This window comes from Micropterus dolomieu, linkage group LG19, assembly GCF_021292245.1.
Source record: "Micropterus dolomieu isolate WLL.071019.BEF.003 ecotype Adirondacks linkage group LG19, ASM2129224v1, whole genome shotgun sequence".
Lineage (NCBI taxonomy): Eukaryota > Metazoa > Chordata > Actinopteri > Centrarchiformes > Centrarchidae > Micropterus > Micropterus dolomieu.
In genome coordinates this window covers 3,196,473-3,216,205 of record NC_060168.1, presented here as the reverse complement: position 1 = coordinate 3,216,205, position 19,733 = coordinate 3,196,473, and the positions used below count along the sequence as shown (strand labels likewise).

The 19,733-nt window shown below is 40.4% G+C and overlaps 2 protein-coding genes across 4 annotated transcripts in view; both read left to right on the top strand.

The window, feature by feature from the left end:
* Nucleotides 1-19,733, top strand: part of setd7 (SET domain containing 7, histone lysine methyltransferase) — a 519,573-nt gene that overhangs the window by 61,631 nt on the left and 438,209 nt on the right. The window lies entirely within an intron of this gene.
* Nucleotides 5,660-8,395, top strand: LOC123958143. Of its 2 annotated transcripts, none has more exons than XM_046031399.1 (3): nt 5,660-5,752; nt 6,558-8,020; nt 8,164-8,395. In XM_046031399.1, the coding sequence occupies exons 2-3, from the start codon at nt 7,869-7,871 to the stop codon at nt 8,384-8,386; spliced, it is 375 nt and encodes a 124-aa protein (XP_045887355.1). In that variant the 5' UTR covers nt 5,660-5,752; nt 6,558-7,868; the 3' UTR covers nt 8,387-8,395. Both variants share the same exon structure in this region; 1 of them encodes a protein (XP_045887355.1).

Sequence of the window (19,733 nt, the reverse complement as noted above, 5' to 3'; positions counted from 1 at the left end):
AAGTAAATCACCTGAGTAAAATAAGTTTTATTTTCCACCCCTAAGTGGGATTACCAACACAAAACTGAGATATCTTGGAACTTCTTTTCTGATCCACACTTAGGAGACTTATCTAAGATCATTTCGAGATCTCATCTTTTGATCAGAGTAAGACAGAGATGAGTTTTCTGCTCCTGAGGCCAATATGAGAAAACTGAGACATATTTGAGAAGAATCATGAGATGCCAGGAGTCATAGCTGAGTTTTCTTTGAGCTCTTTCTCTGATCTCATGGTCCAATGTTCAGGAGACTTAAATTAGACTTATTTAAGATCAGTTAGAGATCTCTTGTTTTGATCAGAAAATAAAACTGAACCTAAACCTAAACTGAATTTGAGAAGTAGGAGAAAAAGCCTTTGGTATTAAAAGTAGCTCATTTGTGTCTAGGAGAAATGAAGGAAACAACTATGATATCTCTTCTTGGATTTTGCTTGAATAAAGCCATTGAAGTGAAAACTCTGTAAGAGAGTAAGATCTGTTCAGTTCATGTTCACCAGGAGAAGCAGCATGACGATGTATGGTCTTAAAAGATATAAAAATGGATGTCAAAGTCTTAAAGTAAAGTTAATAGGGGATGCCATACAGCTGATGTGCCACTCACAAACCCAATTCTGACATCAAAATGAAATAATTACAGTTTGGACTATGTGTGTAAAGTTTTGTGACATTCTGAGCATCCTCGGACATGTTGGAAAAAAATTTAATTGACGCAGGAAATTCAAAATGCCTGACTTCCTTTTGGGCAAAATCTCTTAAAAGGAGCAGAAATGTGTTCTTTATGATGAGAGCAATGATCGCCCCCCAAATCTCATAAAGATGAAAGTAACTTTATCCCAACCATGGCATGCGTTTGGGGGCGCTACAGAGCCCCCTGGCCACTCCCAAGCCCAATCACTGCAGAACGTTATGATATTGACGTGTGTGCAACTTTTTGTGAGATTTCGAGTATCCCAAGCGGTGTGTTACAAAAGCAGAATAAGAATAATCTTAACAAAAACAATAGGTTCTGTGTCTATGAAGATTCTCAGTCATCCAGGTCATAGTTATCCAACGAAGGTTAAAGTCAAGGGCAACTGGACTTGGTTGAATAGGTCCTGTGACTCTTTCTGCTCGGACCCTGATAAAATGACATGGTTTCCTCTTGGTGGAAACGTTCCCATCAGGTCCTCTGACCTGATTCTGTGCAGTTTTATTTCTCTTAACTTTTTGGGATTAGTAGGACCTGAAAGCATAAAAACTAAGCATTGTCTTGACCAGGAAGTACTTTTTCAAAAAAAAAGATGTCCATGACATTGGATTTGTTTTACTACATAACACACTAAAAAAAACACACAAAGTAGTAAACTGTTCATTTCAACAGAAACATGTTTTTCATCAGAGCAGAAAAATGGCTGTGCAAATATGGAAACAGTGCAAGTGTTGTATGTACTGTATGTGTGTATGTGTATACACATTTTCATGCCGACTGGATAAGGCTTCAAGTGGCACATGCTGTCTAAATGGACTGGCTCCAGTAAATGGGATCATCTGCTCGTCGATTGACACCCATTCTGGTCAAGCCTGAAGCAGGCAGCCTTTTCAAATGTGATTCGTGAACGGCTCCACCTCCCAGAATCTGTTCACTTTCCTTATTTCTTCTGAGAAGTCATCATCAGTGACAAATGTCAGATGTTGCTTTATTTTGTCGCTGTGGCTAGTTTGCGTAGCATTCTGATTTGCAAGTAAGGCACACAGGACATTAGAATTGATGCACCAAAAGTATGACATCTAATAAACTGTAGTGTTGAGAGACCTAGCAGTGTTTGCTAGGGACATATGCTAGAGCATTTGCATAGTTGGAAAATAGTTTCATCAACTGTTCCACATAGTCCAGTCGTTACCGCTGTTGGTGCTCCCTTAAATCTTAATGGAACCACGTCTGGAGCAAATGGAGCAGACTTCCAGCACTGTCCATGTTCATCTGGGCTCAGTCCACACTGGCTCTCTGGATCTATGCATTGTCATCACTGCTTTGCTGATCAGTTGAATGAGAATCAGTATGTGGACGAGGCTTGTAAGTGATGTAACCTATCAAAATGACCAAAAACAACGTGGTACTGAAAGACACTTGCAGTGGTGTGTTTACTGTTGCTTTACCTGGTCTGTGTCCAAGTATTACCACATTACATCTCTCTCTGTGTTTCTCTGCAAAATACAATGGGTCACCAAATATACCTGGGCCTGCACAAGTAAATTCTATTTGTGGGAAACCAAGGAAGGTTGAAGTGATGGACTTGGTTGAAGGTACTTGAAGACGTTTTGTCCATTATCGGACAGACTTCTTCAGTTCTGACTGACTGGTAGGGAAACTCAGCAATTTAACCTCTTTGGGGTCGTTTGTCAAGATGATGATGCTGGTTCGTTGTTGATGCTGGTAGTGCTCTTATGGCCACAGGTAAAGATGCCATTTATGGTAGTTCAGACTTGGCCTCGGGTGTCTCCAACAACCAAAATGGCTATCGTTACAACAGCTAGGAGCACTTGTTCATATTTTGTTGATTTGGTAAATTGTCCTTGATTGTTGTGCTTCTGTCATGGTTAAATTGTTTTAACTGTTTATTTTTGATTAAACAATCGGGAGTCTGCACAGGTGTTTTATTTTGAAAATCAAACGGATTCTCTGTGCCGTTTCTGTGTCTGACTTCCTGCCTAGTTCGATCTGCTGTGTGCTGCTTGATGTGGCTTCCGCAGTTGTGGAAAGTAACGAAGTACAAATACTTTTTTCCCCATATTTTTGTATTTTTAGTTGTTGTTGTTGCTTTTAACTTTCACTTCGCTACATTTCTAAGCCAAATAACGACTTTTTACTCTACATTACATTCTGCAGAAGACCTCGTAACACTGTTATTAGCATGAAAAGAGTGCCACAGAAGGCATCACTTTCAAGTGAAGGCATCTCTGTTAACCTTGCTTTGAACAACCTTCTAGGGCAGCACTTACAGCAATGTGTGACGTCAGCACGCCCTCTTGCGTCTCTTATGGCTATCAGAAGAGACGCTAGCCTTAGCATCAGCTAACTAGCTTTTGAAAAGGCAAATTTCTAACAGCAGCAGCCGCACTGATTTATGAGTATTAGGCAGCATCGATGCTGCCTTCAGAACTGGCCGTTAAAGAGGCAGTTTGAAGGCATCTTACGAGACAGGAAGAGATCGTTCGAGCCGTTCAGAACAGCACTTGATGCCTCGCTGTCCTGTTAAACAGACAGCTTAGACAGCAGTTTCGACCTTTTCAAACACAGGCAACAAGAATAATTATTTGGAATGTCTGTATAGATTCTGAATTGTAGAAGAATCTTGATTCTAATGAGATTTGTTTTTTTTTTACTACAATCCCTACATATTAGCACATTTTATTAACATACAATTACACTACGTAACTTCGCTTTAAACCACAAGTAATTGTATTTACATTTTTGTTTTTAGTAAACAACCTAGCTAGCTGTTTCTCCTGTTTTCACTTTTTATGCTAAACTAAGATCTGACTCCAGCTCGGTACTTAACTCAGACATGAAATTGATATTTACCTTTCATCTCACTCTCAGAAAGAAAGCATGGTTCCCAAAATATTGGCTATTCCTTTAGTGGAATCCTCGTATCAGTATTATTTTCTCTGCTAAAGCAAGTATTGATCAGTGCTACCACAGATATGTAATCAACAACCTGTGTCCTAGGAGACACATCATGGACCAGATCATATTGTATTTTAATAAAGGGAAAATACTGACAACCTGGAAAAAGTATCACTGCCATTACTAAAGAAAAGTCTGCAGGAGCAACAACGAATGTGTATCTGCAGTGTGCAACCCTCAGCATTTGTTCGGTATAAGAGTAATCCTGCTCTGTGTACTCAGTTCCTCCCTCTGCCTAGCAGCAGCAGAATTAGGCGTTTGCTCACTGTGGCCTGTCAGAGCCATAATGTGCTTGAAGTTCAAGCCAGTGGGAGACAGACGCGGCTGTTGTTTGGTCTCAGTGTTGTTGATGGGCGAGAGACGGAGGGGAAAGGGCATGAAGACCCCAGGAGAGAGAACGAATAAGAAAAGTCTGGAAGATGAAAAACATCATGTGATGGAAACAGGAGAGAGAAGGAGGTAATGGAGACCTTTGAACAGCAGCACTCTGGGCCCTTAAAAGGTTTTTGGTGTCTCCAGAGTCCTCAGTGACACTTGGCTCATGCACATATGACACACACACACACACACACACACACACAACCAGCAAACAAACAGGTTTCCTCACATACTCGATTAAGCCCCTTTTATACTGAATAAAAAAAACAGTAACACCTGACTTTTGACTTCAGTGTGAAAGGGAACAATCAGGATTAATCAGCATTCACTCCTGGGTCAAATGACTGTAACAGGAACTGGTTAACTGAACCACGCAGTAAAACGGGCATGACACCCATTCAGGGTATTCTTTAATGCGCCTTGCCCTCTGTATTGCTTCGTTCAGACTGCAGGCCTTAATGCCCTACAATTTAGCCCTGTGGGACACGACAATTCATTTTATCTCTTCTGGATGGAGATTCAACAATACTCACAAAAAATTCTCTATCGATAAGATATGATCGGAACCAATTAAGAACAGTACCTGAGAGGCCAATCAGATTGTGTAGTCTGTTTAAAAGACATATGTTCATGAATCTATTGCCTCATAAAACTTCAATCACATGATCAGCATTCAGCCAGTCATATGAATGCTGATCATGTCTTTCTTCAGGTTTAAATAAAGGGCAACTGGACTTGGTTGAAGTCCAAGAGGCTTCTTCAGTTCTGACTGACTGACAGGGAGTCCTTATTAAGGTGATGGATACCAGTTGGTTCATTAGTGCTCCTGGCTGTATTGCTGATAAAACAGTATGTGGGGCAGCTGTAGAAGGATCTGGGTTCGTACTGTGGAAATGAATAAAAATAGCACCACTATGATACTTCCGCAAGGGGGAGTCAGTGGCAGTGCAGCGCTGTTTTCAAAGAAGCGCAGGAGGAGACAGGCCTTATTTTTTTGTGTGAAGACCGTCTCATGTTAACAAGGAATGGTAGTCCCAGAATAAGGTGAAATTGTAAAGAAAACGAATGTCATGGGTGCTGCAGACAGATGAAGGCGGATGATCCTGCTAAAATGCCCGACTCCACAACCAAGTACTGGAAATGTACCTGAGATGAAGTCAGATTTCCACTAGTGTTGAGAGGTCAAAGATGTGGATAAAGTCGGCTTTTGTCAAGTCAGATTGCTGAAGTGAGGCATCATTGGCGCCAACGTGGACTATAAAAATGACTATAGTCTTAATGAGTGAACCTAGGAGTCCGAGAAGCTTTTTGAAGATGAGTGGTCATGGTCCCCAGAAAGCAGCATGTGACTGCATTAAGGAAGTGGATGTTCCTCACGGTGGAATCTACTATCTTATCGTCGCTGTCGGGCAGAAACCTCCTATCTCCACATTTTATAATTTTTATTTTTTTTAATAAATCAATGTTATTGGTCACCCTTTACGTCTGTCTGTGGTTTTTACAAATATTTTACCAATACAAAGTATAAAAACAGCTCGTAACTCTCTCTCATAACTCCACCGGATCCTCAACTGTCGGTACATCCTCGTAGCTCGGCCCCGCCCCCCCTCTTGAGTCACACAGCAGAGTGTAAACTGTGACTGGCTGATTCCGTTTGACTTCGTCTGAGGTAAATATGTTCAATCAAATGATTTCAATTACCCATAGTTAGTTTGCTAATGCAGTTAAAACTATCCAGTGTACCTGTTTATCACATTTAGCTCTGATGTTATCACTGTTGTTATAGACGGAAATGTTTGCCGAGGAGACCAGCTTAGCTAGCTAGCCAAGTTAACGTTACGTGAGAAGACCCGATTATTTATAGCCTTTCTCTCGCTAGCTAGCTAGATCCCTATTTAATCGAAAGCAGTACTTGTTAGAAAACTCATTTTAAACTATGTCCATGCCGATGAGTATTTGTCATCAGTAGATGTAACGTTATTTAATCTCAGTGTTACAGATTAACACGTTACAGATGTGTCGTCTAATTAGCTAACAAAGCTGATATGTACGCTGTTTGTTTTAACAGTGAAAATGTCTTTGTCCCTGGAGGAAATGTGTGCTATGGTTAATGTGTCATATGAGGAGGCAAACAAACTAAAGCCAGTTATAGACACAGACAGTGAGAGCACAGATGGAGAGAGCGACAGAGAGGAAGAAGCAGAGATAGGGAGAGGTGATATCTGTTCAGAGAGAGAGGATGGGGAGACAGCACTGGAGAGTGTAGAGAGAGAGGAACATGAAGTGGATGCAGGTACAGTGAATAATGATTGATTAATTAATTTATTTTTATTTGGTATTTTTAAGTGATATTAAAATGTATAATGAGTGAATAAATGGCCACATTTTACAGCAGCAGCCACAGTGGATAATACACACACACACACACACACACACACACTCACTCTGATGTTTTTTTCGTGTTATTTTTTAAGATCCTCGTGATGGGGCTGAGGGTGACACAGTTGGAGGAAGAAAGCGCAAGAATGAAAGTAATTGGAAGAAGCGTGTGCGGAAAAAGAGAAGAATGATGGGACAGCCCTACATTGGGAGGAGCAAGAATGAAGAAGTCACCAAGGAGCCAAGGGTGATGGGACCAAGATGCCAGTCAGCTGCTTGTGAGAAATCCTCCAAGCATTACTGCAGTAAAATTGGAGAGGCAGACAGGGAGAAGATTTTTAAAAGCTTTTGGGGAAACATCTGGGAAGAGAAAAGAATGTATGTGCGTGGTTTGGTAGATGTCACCCCAGTACAGAGGAGAAGGGGGTCTGAAAATTCAAGAAGGTCATCAACTCTTGTTTTCTTTTTAAAAGTTGATGGGGAGAGGAGGAGGGTGTGCAGGAATTTGTTTTTGGCGACTGTTGGAATAGGGGAGTGGTCTCTCCTTAACTGGGTGAAAGACACGGATAGGACACAGAAGAATCCCACATCATGCCACAGAGGTGAGACTCATGATTTCATGAGGACCTTTCTGCAGGATCTCCCTAAAGTGCCCTCCCACTACTGTAGGTCATCCACATCAAAACAATACCTGGAGCCTGTTTTTCAGTCCATGACTGACCTGCATAAAGTGTACCAGAGTGCTGCTGAGGAGAAGATGCTGAGACCGTTATCAAGGCAGGTTTTCTCAGAGGAATTTAAGCGGCAGAATTTGGGGCTTTACCATTCAATGAAGGACCAGTGTAACACCTGCTGCTCCTTCAAGGCTAGAAACTTGCCAGAATATGAGTGGCAGAACCACTGTCTGAAAAAGGAAGAGGCCTGTGTACAAAAAGCACAGGACAAAAATGATGCAGATAACAAGACCATGGTTGTCTGCATGGATCTGCAAGCACTCCTCCTCTGCCCAAGTTTGAAAGCATCTGCTCTCTATTACAAGACAAAACTTGCCGTCCACAACTTTACACTATATGACATGTCTTCACACAACGCCACTTGCTATGTCTGGCATGAAGGTGAGGGAGCTCTGTCTGCCAGTGAGTTTGCATCCTGTGTCACCAATTTCCCCTCTGACCATAATGAACATGAGGAGTACATTTTATGGAGTGATGGTTGTGGGTACCAAAACCGCAATTCGGTGCTCAGCAATGCTCTTCTGAAGTTTTCCAGAGAAATGAAGAAGGTAGTCACCCAGAAGTTCCTGGAGAAGGGGCACACCCAGATGGAATGGAATGTGACTCAGTGCACAGTGTCACAGGCGTCTGAGAAACCAGGAAATCTATGTCCCAGCTGAATATGTTGCCCTGATGAAGAGCGTGCGGTCCAAGCCCAACCCATATGAAGTCAAATATGTGGACCATATGTTCTTCCAAGACTTCACCAAACTGAGGCTTTGCAAGTCTATCCGCCCAGAGATGAAGCCCGGTGACCCCACTGTCCATGATATCAGAGCCATCAGGTAACTTTTATACTAAAACCATGTCTCTCTCACTCACCAAGATAAAATCATGATGCACATGTACTTGTGTATGTTAACTGTTTGATGATGCTGTGTAAATAGTGATGTTCAAACGTCAATTTTTTCTTTTTGTATGTTATTAGGTACAACATCAATGGGATGATGTACTTCAAGATCCAGCACTCAGATACCTGGACTCCATTCTCCAAGCACCAGTTCCGACACACCACCTCAGACACGCCTGCAGTCACACCACTGTACACGGAGAGCCAGAAAATCAAGGAGATGAAATACAAACACCTCCAAGACCTCAAGGAAGTCATACCGAAGGACTTCCACAGCTTCTATGACAATCTAAAACACTAGGAAACACACACACACACACACACACACACACACACACACACACACACACACACACAATCACTCCCTTACATGTAAATAACATGCATAGTGAAAGTTTTATTAAGTTAAATAATTGCTGATCATTGTTGACTTCGTGAATAGGTAAAATGAAACACACACACACGGGCACTCACATGTAGATATGTACACATACAGGCACAGTGAAAGTTTTGCTAAGTTAAATAATTGTTCATTATTGAAAAACTGTGAAAAGATAAATTGAAACACACACTCCGTCACTAACACACAGTTATCTACACACACACAAAAACACACACACACACACAATGTTGCAGATAAATTGGTAATGTTTGTTGTGTGGTTGTTCTTCAGGTGTGAAGAAAATATGACTTTTAAATGGATAGAGCTAAGCAAAGTTCTAATGTAGCTGTCTATAAATGAACAATTATTGTTAGTACAGAATTCATTTTTGATGAACAGCCTATTTTCTTTGAAGAAATCTATTTATGTATTATTACATCTATAATAGTATGGCTATATATGATTTATTGATGGTGTGCCATTGCTATTTTTTTACACATTTTCAAGATATTAGTGTTTGTCCATTGTGTTATTAATATTATTATGGACTACTTGTTTTATGTATTTGTGTATTTATGCATGGCATTTATTAATTTTCGATATGCCATTGTTATTTATAAAATGCATGTTTTAAAGAAATTATTGTGTCTGTCCATTGCATGTTATCAACTAATAAGTGCACACTACAATACCTGTGAATGTAAAAATTATCTTAAAGAATTATTTTTAGTAGTCTTGCATTCAGTTTTGTACACCCAGTAGGCGGCAGTATTGAGCCAGACCTGTTGGTAATTGATTCACCCAACTGTAGAAGAATACACAGCAGCAGTACAGCGTTTTCTTTAGAGTATAGGCTAGCTTAGGCTGATGTTTATGTGGCTGAGACGAGGGATTGAGAAGAGTGCAGTCAAACCCCGGTAAGTTGGAGTGCAGGTTAGTCTAGCATTTGCCATATAGTGTCATAACTAATGCTGTCCTATATTGCCTGTTATAGTCTGTTCAATAGCACTTAAAGTTTGTATTAAGAGACTTTGGCCAAATCGAAAGGAAAGAACTGAGTGCACACATCGTTAGAATTAACTTTGTAACCTGTAAGATGATGAGAGCATCATGCGATGCACTTTCTGCCTCAGATACGGCCGTTTTAATCAATGACGCCCAAATCCCATATCTCCACATTCGCTGGTCTAAAACATCGTAACTCCATTTGAGCTTAATTTTAGTAAAATATTAATAATATAATGACACGTACAAGTATATGACCATTTATAAAGACACAATACCAACTAACAATGATGCCGTGTTCAATTATAATAAAAACAGGGTTTTTTTAATTTCCTTAAAAATCACGAGTTGGGACATAGAAGGTTTGCCTGACAGCGACGTTATCTTAATCAGCATAATGAGGGGGATAAGAGGAGGCAGAGTGGCCAATCTGTAAATAGCACTATTCTTAACAGAGCGTTTATAATGGTTTTGTCGTCCATTTGTCTCTCTTTTTCAATGTTTTTCAACACCAACAAAAAGGTATATAAACGACAAAGAATTATAATCATCTGATAACTAAGAAACCGTAATCTACAGAACAAAAGTTACATCAAGTGGTATAACTATTAACTACAAAATAGGCGACACATAACGATACCGGTACAGCATAATGGGCAGATGAAACATTATAACAAGCACATAACTTTACACATGAAGAAATCATCGTTCTATATATCAAAATTTAAACAACAAACATTTTTAACAAACAACTTTTTCACAAATAAACGGATGTTACTTAAGTTTATATAGTTTAGAGAATATTATAGATCTAAGATGAAAATTTTAGACGAAACTGATAGAAGTGCCGGACTCAAAGAAAAGTTTGCAATATGTTTATTTATACACTGTACAGTTAGATTAACATTACTTGTCACATATTTAAGAGCTGTGGTTGGGGCCATACATTCTAACCTGAATAAAATATAATTGGATACCTCTTTGCAAACAGGGCCATCGGTTCTTCAGAACACCTATGCACCGCTCCACTGCATTTCAGCTCTTAGGGCTGGATTTACTAACATCCCAAATAAAGACTACTAAATTGCGTGTGTATTCTAAAATATTGCACATGCTCTATTGTGTGAAGAGATGAGGTGATCTCTTGTGGTTTCTGGCTGTATTGTACCAGTGCAGATGTTTTCTCCCCCCCCCATCTCTCTCAGTCTTCCCACAGGGCTCTCTGAGCTCTCCTGGTATTTCTCTCTGATTTCCATCTTTGCATCATCTGACATTGCGAGCTCTTCTCAGATACTCAGTCTGGGATGAACCCAGTCCTCCACTTCACAGGCTGCACTGTTTGTGTGTGTGTATGAACTACCAATACATTTTTCATATAAGAACACAAACACACGCACACTTACACACACACACACACACACAAATATTTAGCCACCCCTGGGCTTCACCACAACTTGCTGCATGGTAAACAATAGCCAGATGGCAAATTTAGCAACCTCTTTGTCAAACTACTTTTGATGCCTCAACCACCCTAAAGACAAGGTAGAGTAGATGAGTGCAGTAATTAATGTTTATGTTAATGTATGACAAATACAGACAGCAAGCTGTCAGAACAGAGGGAGACATTAATCAGAAAGAAGTGTAGAAAAAAGTAAAACGGAGCCAATAGAAATTTCTGTCATACCTGTTTGTATCTGGATGTGTGTGTTTACTGTTTGTGTGCAGTCTCCTTCCTTTTTCCACAGTCTTTGACAATGAAAACAGAAAGGTAAAAAATGAAAGTTAAGTATATTATGAATTAGAATTGCTAAACATTCCTAAAATTAAAAACATTCTGATGAAATTTAGGGCAAGATAAGCGCAGCAGAGGTGTGGTCACACTTTCAAAGCATGCACTCTATGGTGACTAAATCAAGGGTACAGCCCATCATCAGCTGCTCTGCTTAGTATGTCCTCAAAGGCAAACCCATCTATAAACAGAGGTTCATAAATTGTTACACAACCCGAAAGCCTGTGAAATTTGGATTATCTTACACTACTACACTAAACGTTTTCAAAATAAACAACAAAATGGGTTATTAGCTGTGGTTACATGGACAATATTTCTTCAAGAATATTTGTGTTTCTGCAGGTTGCACTCACAAGAATTCAGGGAGATGGCAAACCAGAGAGCAGGACAGTAAAATTATGTGAGGCTGGCAGAGAATACTGTCAGTGGTAATGGTATTGCTCTCCAAAGTTAAAATATTTCAACAACTGGATGTTACCTAGCTTCCTTACACAAGGAAGAAAACATAGTTAATCTGGACAATAAGCTAATAATTTCTGCTTCAGTGATCTTTTGCTGTCTTCTACCGACACATTACAAGAAAATCTGACATATGGCAGGCTATCAGCAGAGCTGGGTGGTATACCAGGCGTGTAATAACATTTATTGCAAAGATTCTAGAAAGAATTGTGTCCAAACAGCTGCTTACTGTACTGGAAAATAACAAAATATTTGAAAAGTTTCAATCTGGTTTCAGGAAGTACCACAGCACTGAGACTGCCCTGCTTAAAGTCACCAATGACCTTTTAATGTCTGCTGATGAAGGTATGTGCTCAGTCCTGGTACTCCTGGACCTTAGCGCTGCTTTTGACACCATTGATCACAACATCATGTTAGACAGACTGAGGCACTGGGTGGGGATCTCTGGTACGGCCTTAGAATGGTTTTCATCCTACCTGTCAAATAGGAAGTTTGTCGTCTCTTCGTTCTGTCCAGTTAAATATGGTGTGCCTCAGAGGTCGGTCTTAGGACCCATTTTGTATCCTTGTATCTGCTTCTCCTTGGACATATTATCCATAAACATGGCATTTCTTTTCATATTTATGCTGATGACACTCAAATATACTTGCCCGTCAGATCCACAGATCCTGGAATGCGTTCACTTAACAACTGCCTTTGTGAAGTTAAAAAATGGATGTCAAATAATTTCCTACAGCTGAACTCTGAAGCAGATGGCAAAACAAATACTGCCATCTGCTGGTTCCCTAGTAAATCACATTAAGCCTGTGGCAAAGAACCTTGGTGTTTGGTTTGATAGTAATTTAAATTTCGAGCAGCACACCACAAAGCTTGTTCAATCATGTTTTTATCAACTTAGAAATATAGCAATAATTCGATCTATGTTAACTTTTAAGGACACCGAGAACATTTTACACGCCTTCATCTCATCACACCTGGATTATTGTAACAGCCTTTTCACCTGTTTTATCCGAAAATCTATTGATCGACTCCAGACTGTCCAGAACTCAGCTGCCAGGCTTTTAACCAGAACAAAGAAATATGACCACATCACCCCTATTTTAGCTTCATTACACTGGCTCCCAGTGTGTTTTAAAATTGACTTCTGAAATTCTATTGATTACTTTTAAAGCTCTTCATGGCCTCTCACCTTGTTATATTTCTGAACTTTTAGTCCCATACACACCAGCACGTACCTTGAGATCCTCGGGCAGAGGTCTGTTGTCTGTTCGAGAGTCTCGACTGAAAACTAAAGGGGACAGAGCGTTTGCTGTCAGGGCCCCGAGGCTCTGGAACAGCCTGCCTGAGGAAATCAGGTCAGCTGAGTCAGTGAACTCTTTTAAGTCCCTTCTTAAAACATACTTTTATAGGAGAGCCTTTCCCGATCTTATTTGACTTTACTTTAAGATAATTTTATATTTATCTTAAACGTGTAAACGTGTAAACTTTTCAGTGTTTTCATGCTTTTATCTTGTATTGTTTTTGTATTATTGTCTTTACACTTGTTAAAGCACTTTTGCAACTTGTTTTTGAAAAGTGCTCTACAAATAAAGATCATTATTATTATTATTATATAATATATTATTATATAATAATTATATATGCTTTCCTGGTTTAGCTTTCCGCGGGTGGCTGTGTCTGTGGGTGTTTCTCAATTCTCTAAATTGCATCTACGTTTCCCTCACTTGGGTCTTTTCCTTTACACGGAGAGATACAAGGAAACCATGCGGGAAGAGAAGGAACGAGGATATTTGTTATTAGAGAAATGAGAGATCATTTGTGCCTACTAGTATTGCGTTGCTTAACAAACTGTGATACAAAAATTACTAAATCTCTGGGTGTGTGGATACTGCACCTTATTATAATAATAATGTACAGTCTAGAATAAACTTTCACGGTGAGGCTGAGTAGCGTGATACCCTGATAATTGGAACTCCGATTCCCCTTTTCAAAAATGGGAACCACCACCACGGTCTGCCTCTCCACATTTACTGTCCCCGACCTCCACGTGACACTGAAGACGCATGTCAGCCAAGACAGCCCAACGATCTCTAAAACCTTTAGCATCTCAGGGTGTATCTCATCTACATCCGGCGCATTGCTGCTGAGGAGCTTTTAGACTGCTCAGCAACCTCTGCAAGGGACATGGGAGAGGTTTTCTCTGAGTCTTCAGCATCTGCCCCTTCTACAGAGAACATGTTGGTTGGGTTCAGGAGCTCCTCAAAGTGCTTTTTCCACCACTCCACAATATCCCTGGTGCAGGTCATTAATTTTCCCCCTTGGCTGAGCACAGCCTGAGTCAAGCCCTGCTTTCCCTTCTTGAGTCGTCAAACGGTTTGCCAGAACTTCCTTGAGGCCAACCGACATTCCTTCTCCATGGTCTCTTCGAACACCTCCCACCTCAGGGTTTTTGCTTCAGCAACAGCAAAAGCTGCATCCCTTCTGTCCTCCTGGTATCTGTCTGCTGCTTCAGGTGACCCCTGAGCGAACTATGCCCAAAAAGTACCATTTCTTCAGCTTGATGGCTTCCTTCACTATCCTGGTGTCCAGTTGGTTCCTGTACCAGTGCTATTTGCAGAGGAAAGCCCATTTATATTTGTCCCAACCGGATTCCTTTGCCAGGAATGGCATGTTGGACCCAACAGCAGAATGGACAAGGAGTAGTAGTAAAATTTAAAGCTTATTACAATTCCAATGAAATGTGCAATAGTGAGATCTTACTTGGAGTCTTTAGAGATGCTAGCGTGTGGCAAGAGCTGGCAGTGGAACAAAAGGCAAGGAACTGAGACGGGCAGGCAGTTTTGTAGAGAGTGTCAGGATCTATGGCACAAGCAAAATACATGATCAGGTAAAAGTCTTGTAACAAGAAGAAAAAACATGAGAATCTGAGGTGGCCATGGCACGAGAATCACACGGGACGATCTGGCGAAGACTGGAGTAAAGGACTGGGGCATGATTGCTGGGATGATGCTCAGGTGCGCAGGTGATTGGACAACCAGAGTATGGACTGGAGCGCCATGCCCAGACATAAGACAGACAGGGGAACAAAACAGAAACACAAGGGAGAGAGAGAGAAGCAGTAGAAACGCAGCAAATAGAAAAGGAGGCACCTCTGACTTTAATATCAGTTTATATCAGTATAATATCAGGAGGTGGGCCCGGGCACAGTTCAACTGGACTCTGGCATTACACTTGTCAAACGAACCGGACTTTAGGGGGTAACCGTGCCGTTACGGATTGCATAGTTGCACAGATAATCCCACAAGAAAAGAATGCAAAATTATATCAATCACTGCAGAAAGAGTAGCAGACTGAGCAGACTGCATGGTCACTAGCTCTAAATGGGGATGGACAGAAAAAGAAGACAAACAATTCCACCATAATGATTTTGACCTGATTCTGATGAGAGCTAAACCTTGCTGCCCTTTCTCTCTTTGCCAAAAAATACTATGTAGTCATGGCAACCAGCAGCCTGTCCCCTGATTCTACTCTTCACTTGTTTTTTCCCCACTACTTAGTTCTGCTGCTGGTTAAAAACACTAATGTGAGAGATGATTTTGATTTTCTATAAATAGCCCACCTTCCATATTGCCCACAATGCACTGCACTACAATCCCCAGTAACATTTTGCCTTCTAAACCAGTAATTGAAGTGGGCTAGTACACAGTACTGGCATCTCTACATTTTACTCTTTGGTGTGTTGTGGACTGTCTGTACTCTCTTCTGCCCTCCCCAAATCAGGTTCTCTGGGCGATTCATAAGGGCTGCATTATCCATGGGGCACTACGTTACGCACACTGTTCCCGTTCTCGTCTGCCTGCTTTTCTCTTGGCTAGTCTAAGTAGCATTACATAAACCTTACAAAGCCTGGCTCCAAAAGGACACAAAGGGAACACGAACAGAGTCAGATGATGACCTACAGAGCTTCAAAATTCTACCCTACTGGGTGCTGACTGTTTGTGTGACACAATGAACAATGTATCCAGGGATTTCGCCAGGAATACAAGGAACTACGGGTCACCTTGTCGGGTTCCTTTTGTTGAAACAATTTTTCAAAAAGTTGATGCGCTCGTTGTCAAACCAATTATAATCACAATCTGGATGGGGCGGGACATTAAAACTTAGCATTAACAAATCAGAGACTGACCACAATAATCTAATGAATGAACTATACCTACCAAAATTCAAAATATAAACATTTATTTCTTAAACTGATGTACTGTTCTAAATTACATTATCTCATTTAGCGGATGCTAAATGAGATAACCAGCAACCCTCCGGTTGCTGGTTCGAGTCCAACTCGGGCCAGAGTTGCAGAGTGTAGACTTGTAGCTAGAGAGGTGCTAGTTCACCTCCTGGGCACTGCTGAAGGTGGCCTTGAGGTAGATCAGCAGGTTCTGAAATACTTAGACCAGCCATCTGGCACCAACAATCATGCCACGTTAAAAGTCACTTTAATCCCCTTTCTTCCCTATTCTGATGCTTTGTGTGTGTGTTTTCATTTTCATTAGTGAAGAAAATAAGTACAGGATCAATTGATATTTATATGTAAAAGTTACTTGCCACCACTATGATAATCTTTCAATGAAAATAACAAATCATAGCGGGGTGCCTCATTTTATCATAAATTTCAACCCATTACACAAACTGATTTGAAAGAAAAGCATATCAACTTTTGTTGAAAGTTAATCAGTCTACCACTGGATGGATGGAATTAATGTTACTGGACCGGCCCCCAAACCCACCCACACATTATCAATGACGGTGATCAGATGAGTTTATAATCTTAGTGTTGTACAATATCTTTGCTGCACCAAAGTTATTCATCAACATCATATTTTCCATGATCATCAATGCCATCACCATCAGAAAAAGGAGGCACAAATAAAAAAAAAAGACCTTAGTCCTGCGTGTTACGAAAATGAATGCCTCTAAATGTTCATAGGTTGGTATATTCCTATACATACAGTATGTGTTAACGTATGTATATTTGCACATTTATACATTCATTGGGTGTATGACTAAGATGGATGTTTGATGGCTGGTCCTGTGTATGTGTGTGTGTTGGTGTGTGTGTGTGTGTGTGTGTGAGTAAGTATGTGACGCTCTCAGATCTTGGCAATCAAAAAGAGAGGAGGGTAGAAGTTGACTGTGTGACAGGATGTCAGAAAGAAGTCTTATCTAAACTCATCAGATCACACATCTCCTCCTTTTAAGGAGTTATGTACTGCATATTTGTGTGTCGAACTAATTCAAAACTTTCACCACTTTTATTTTTACCTCTTCCAGAGAAAGAATATCTTTAAGACAAACAATATACTGTGAGCAAAATTTTGTTTTAACCAGAACCCAAAAAACAAAGCAATGATATTTTGTTTAGAGTGTTGTGATTTCACATTTAATACCCATGTTGCATTTTTGTCCCCCACAACAAATACAACTGAAAGGTCAAACATGATGCAGACAAATCAAATGTTCAGTCTCTGGAGGAGATGCAGACATTTTCATCCTCAAGAGTGGAAGAAAACAATAAAGTGAAGAGAAGCACACTCACTGTTTCCACACTAAATCAGTGATGCTACAACACTGTGATTCAAATATTTCTGTTTACATCTGAGTAACAGAAATTAGGGCCTGAATGTCAGTCTACTTTGTCAGTAATGTAAATTCTCTATAGTTACTAAAAATGCAGGTATTAGGTGTTGAACATTGATCTTTCACAGCACACATTTTGACTTGTCACAGTAGAAGTGTAATGCACACACAAAAACAATAACTATAATGATGCACATGTGAGCATCCACACTGATGAATTATAATTTTCTGTATGCAGTGGCCCCAAGCCTGTGCTTCATGCTTCAGTTGTGTCAGCGGCTTAGGAAAATGCATATTGATGACATGTACGTTGTGCAGATCGCCAAGAGTGTGTAAGTAACAACTTACAAGCGCAGCACAGGATATTGATACATAAAATAAACAAAGATACATAAAGTATGTCCCACTATGCAGAATTTTTTTAATGTATGAAGTGGCAAGACCATGTAGGACCTTTCATACGATAAGCCATCCATCCATCCATCGTCAACCGCTTATCCTGTGTACAGGGTTGCGGGGGGCTGGAGCAAATCCCAGCTTACATTGGGAGAGAGGCAGGGTACACCCTGGACAGGTTGCCAGTCCATCGCAGGACCACACATAGACAAACAGCCACTCACACCTAAGGACAATTTCAGAGACACCAATTAACCTAGCCTGCATGTCTTTGGACATTGGGAGGAAGCCGGAGCACCCAGAGAGAACCCACGCGGTGCATAAGATAAGCAATATTTAAAATTGTTTCTGTACTTAACAGGGAATTTTAATTACAGGCCCGATAATATTGGATAAAGTTGGACAATGCCATACACCCTGCTTTTCTGGGGAGTTGCAGAACAGCTTTCTTACTACGTGGAGGTTTACTAGCTCATGAACGATGACAACATCTGGTCCAATTGGTGGTAGAAAGCCTTTTTAATAAAAATTTAAATGTGCAGAAATTTAGGGATAAGCATCCTTTTTATAAGATTTATTCAACAAATTACAGACAAGGGTAATGTAGACCAGTGAGTTATATCTTTTATGGAAGTTAAACTTGTACCCAAAAAAAAAAAAGTTTAAATGACAACATTCCTGGTAAATTGGCTACGTGGGATCATTCACCGTTCAATGGTTTAATATAGCGTCATAGGGCTAAATCAATGTAGAACCTATTGTTTTGTAATAGTTCGGAAATAAGACACGGCTTTAACCAATACAAAATAGTTCACAATACAGAATAATAAAACATGAGCTGTTGAGTCACTGACCTACCTTTCTGAGATTTAAAAGCAATGCTGCAGACTTCATCATTCACACGCCTCAGTGGTCCACAGTCGCCTCCTTTTGAATAGCGGTGAATAGAAAAATACCTTTGTATTTTCTTAATCTGCTCCCTGGGCAGACTGGGACATTCAAAGAAAACGGGATATTGGTAAATATCATCCATCATTTAGCTCTTGTGGAGAGATGAATAAAGCAAAACATCTGAAGGGGTTTGATAAGCTCAGTGTGTTACAGTGTCGTCAGACTGATCCTGCTAAACGAACTGCGCCCTACTGTTGATAGAGCAAAGAAAAACAGGACTAACAGGAAGTGACCATGCAGAATTTCTTAACTGTTTACCATAAAATAGAAGAGAAAACCTGTCATGGGGCTACCCCATGCCTTCATTGAAGTCAGCAGTGTTGGTCTTGGCATGCTAAGCTAATCTTAGCTGAGCATTAGCATAGGACGGTTACCCTTAGCATATGGGCTAGCATCAATGGACACATGGCCTGTCATTTCATGTCAGTTCATATAAGTACTGGTCAGAAGAGTTGAAATCATGGTTGGATAAATACAACACATACACAGTTCATTTCAAGGAATTTATTTTAGCTTATGGGATTTACCCAAGGTCATTCAAGTGTTTGTTTTATTCACCTGTTCTCCTCATCAAGCAGGGATCTGGGCCGAAGGGGCAAACAGGAAATGATGGAGTGTGGAGTCATTTATAGGGAGAAGACCTGGAATGGTCCAAGTGTGAGCCAGTACAGAGGGGTGTACGGGAGTATCTTAAAGTTGCTCTTTTGAGAAGCTTTTGTTTAGCCGGTAACATTTCATTTCTGGTTTTCTAGTTGATTTGTTGTGTGGTGATGTAGCCAGAGATGTGTTTGATGGTTGAGATAACATAATGCTGTTTAATTGATTGTCAATTAACTTTGGTTTGTCTTGTAGGAGGGGCTTCTGGTATAAAGGAAGGAGGCAGAGGCCCCCTGGAGAGAGAACAGCTTGGGCCTGGAAGTGCACATGTGCTGGAGCCCAATAGTCAGGGCTGATATAGGTTTTGTTTTGTGTAATCTCAGTTTGTAATGATGATTTGAATAGTATATACTTAGTTTTCTCGTTGTTTGTTTT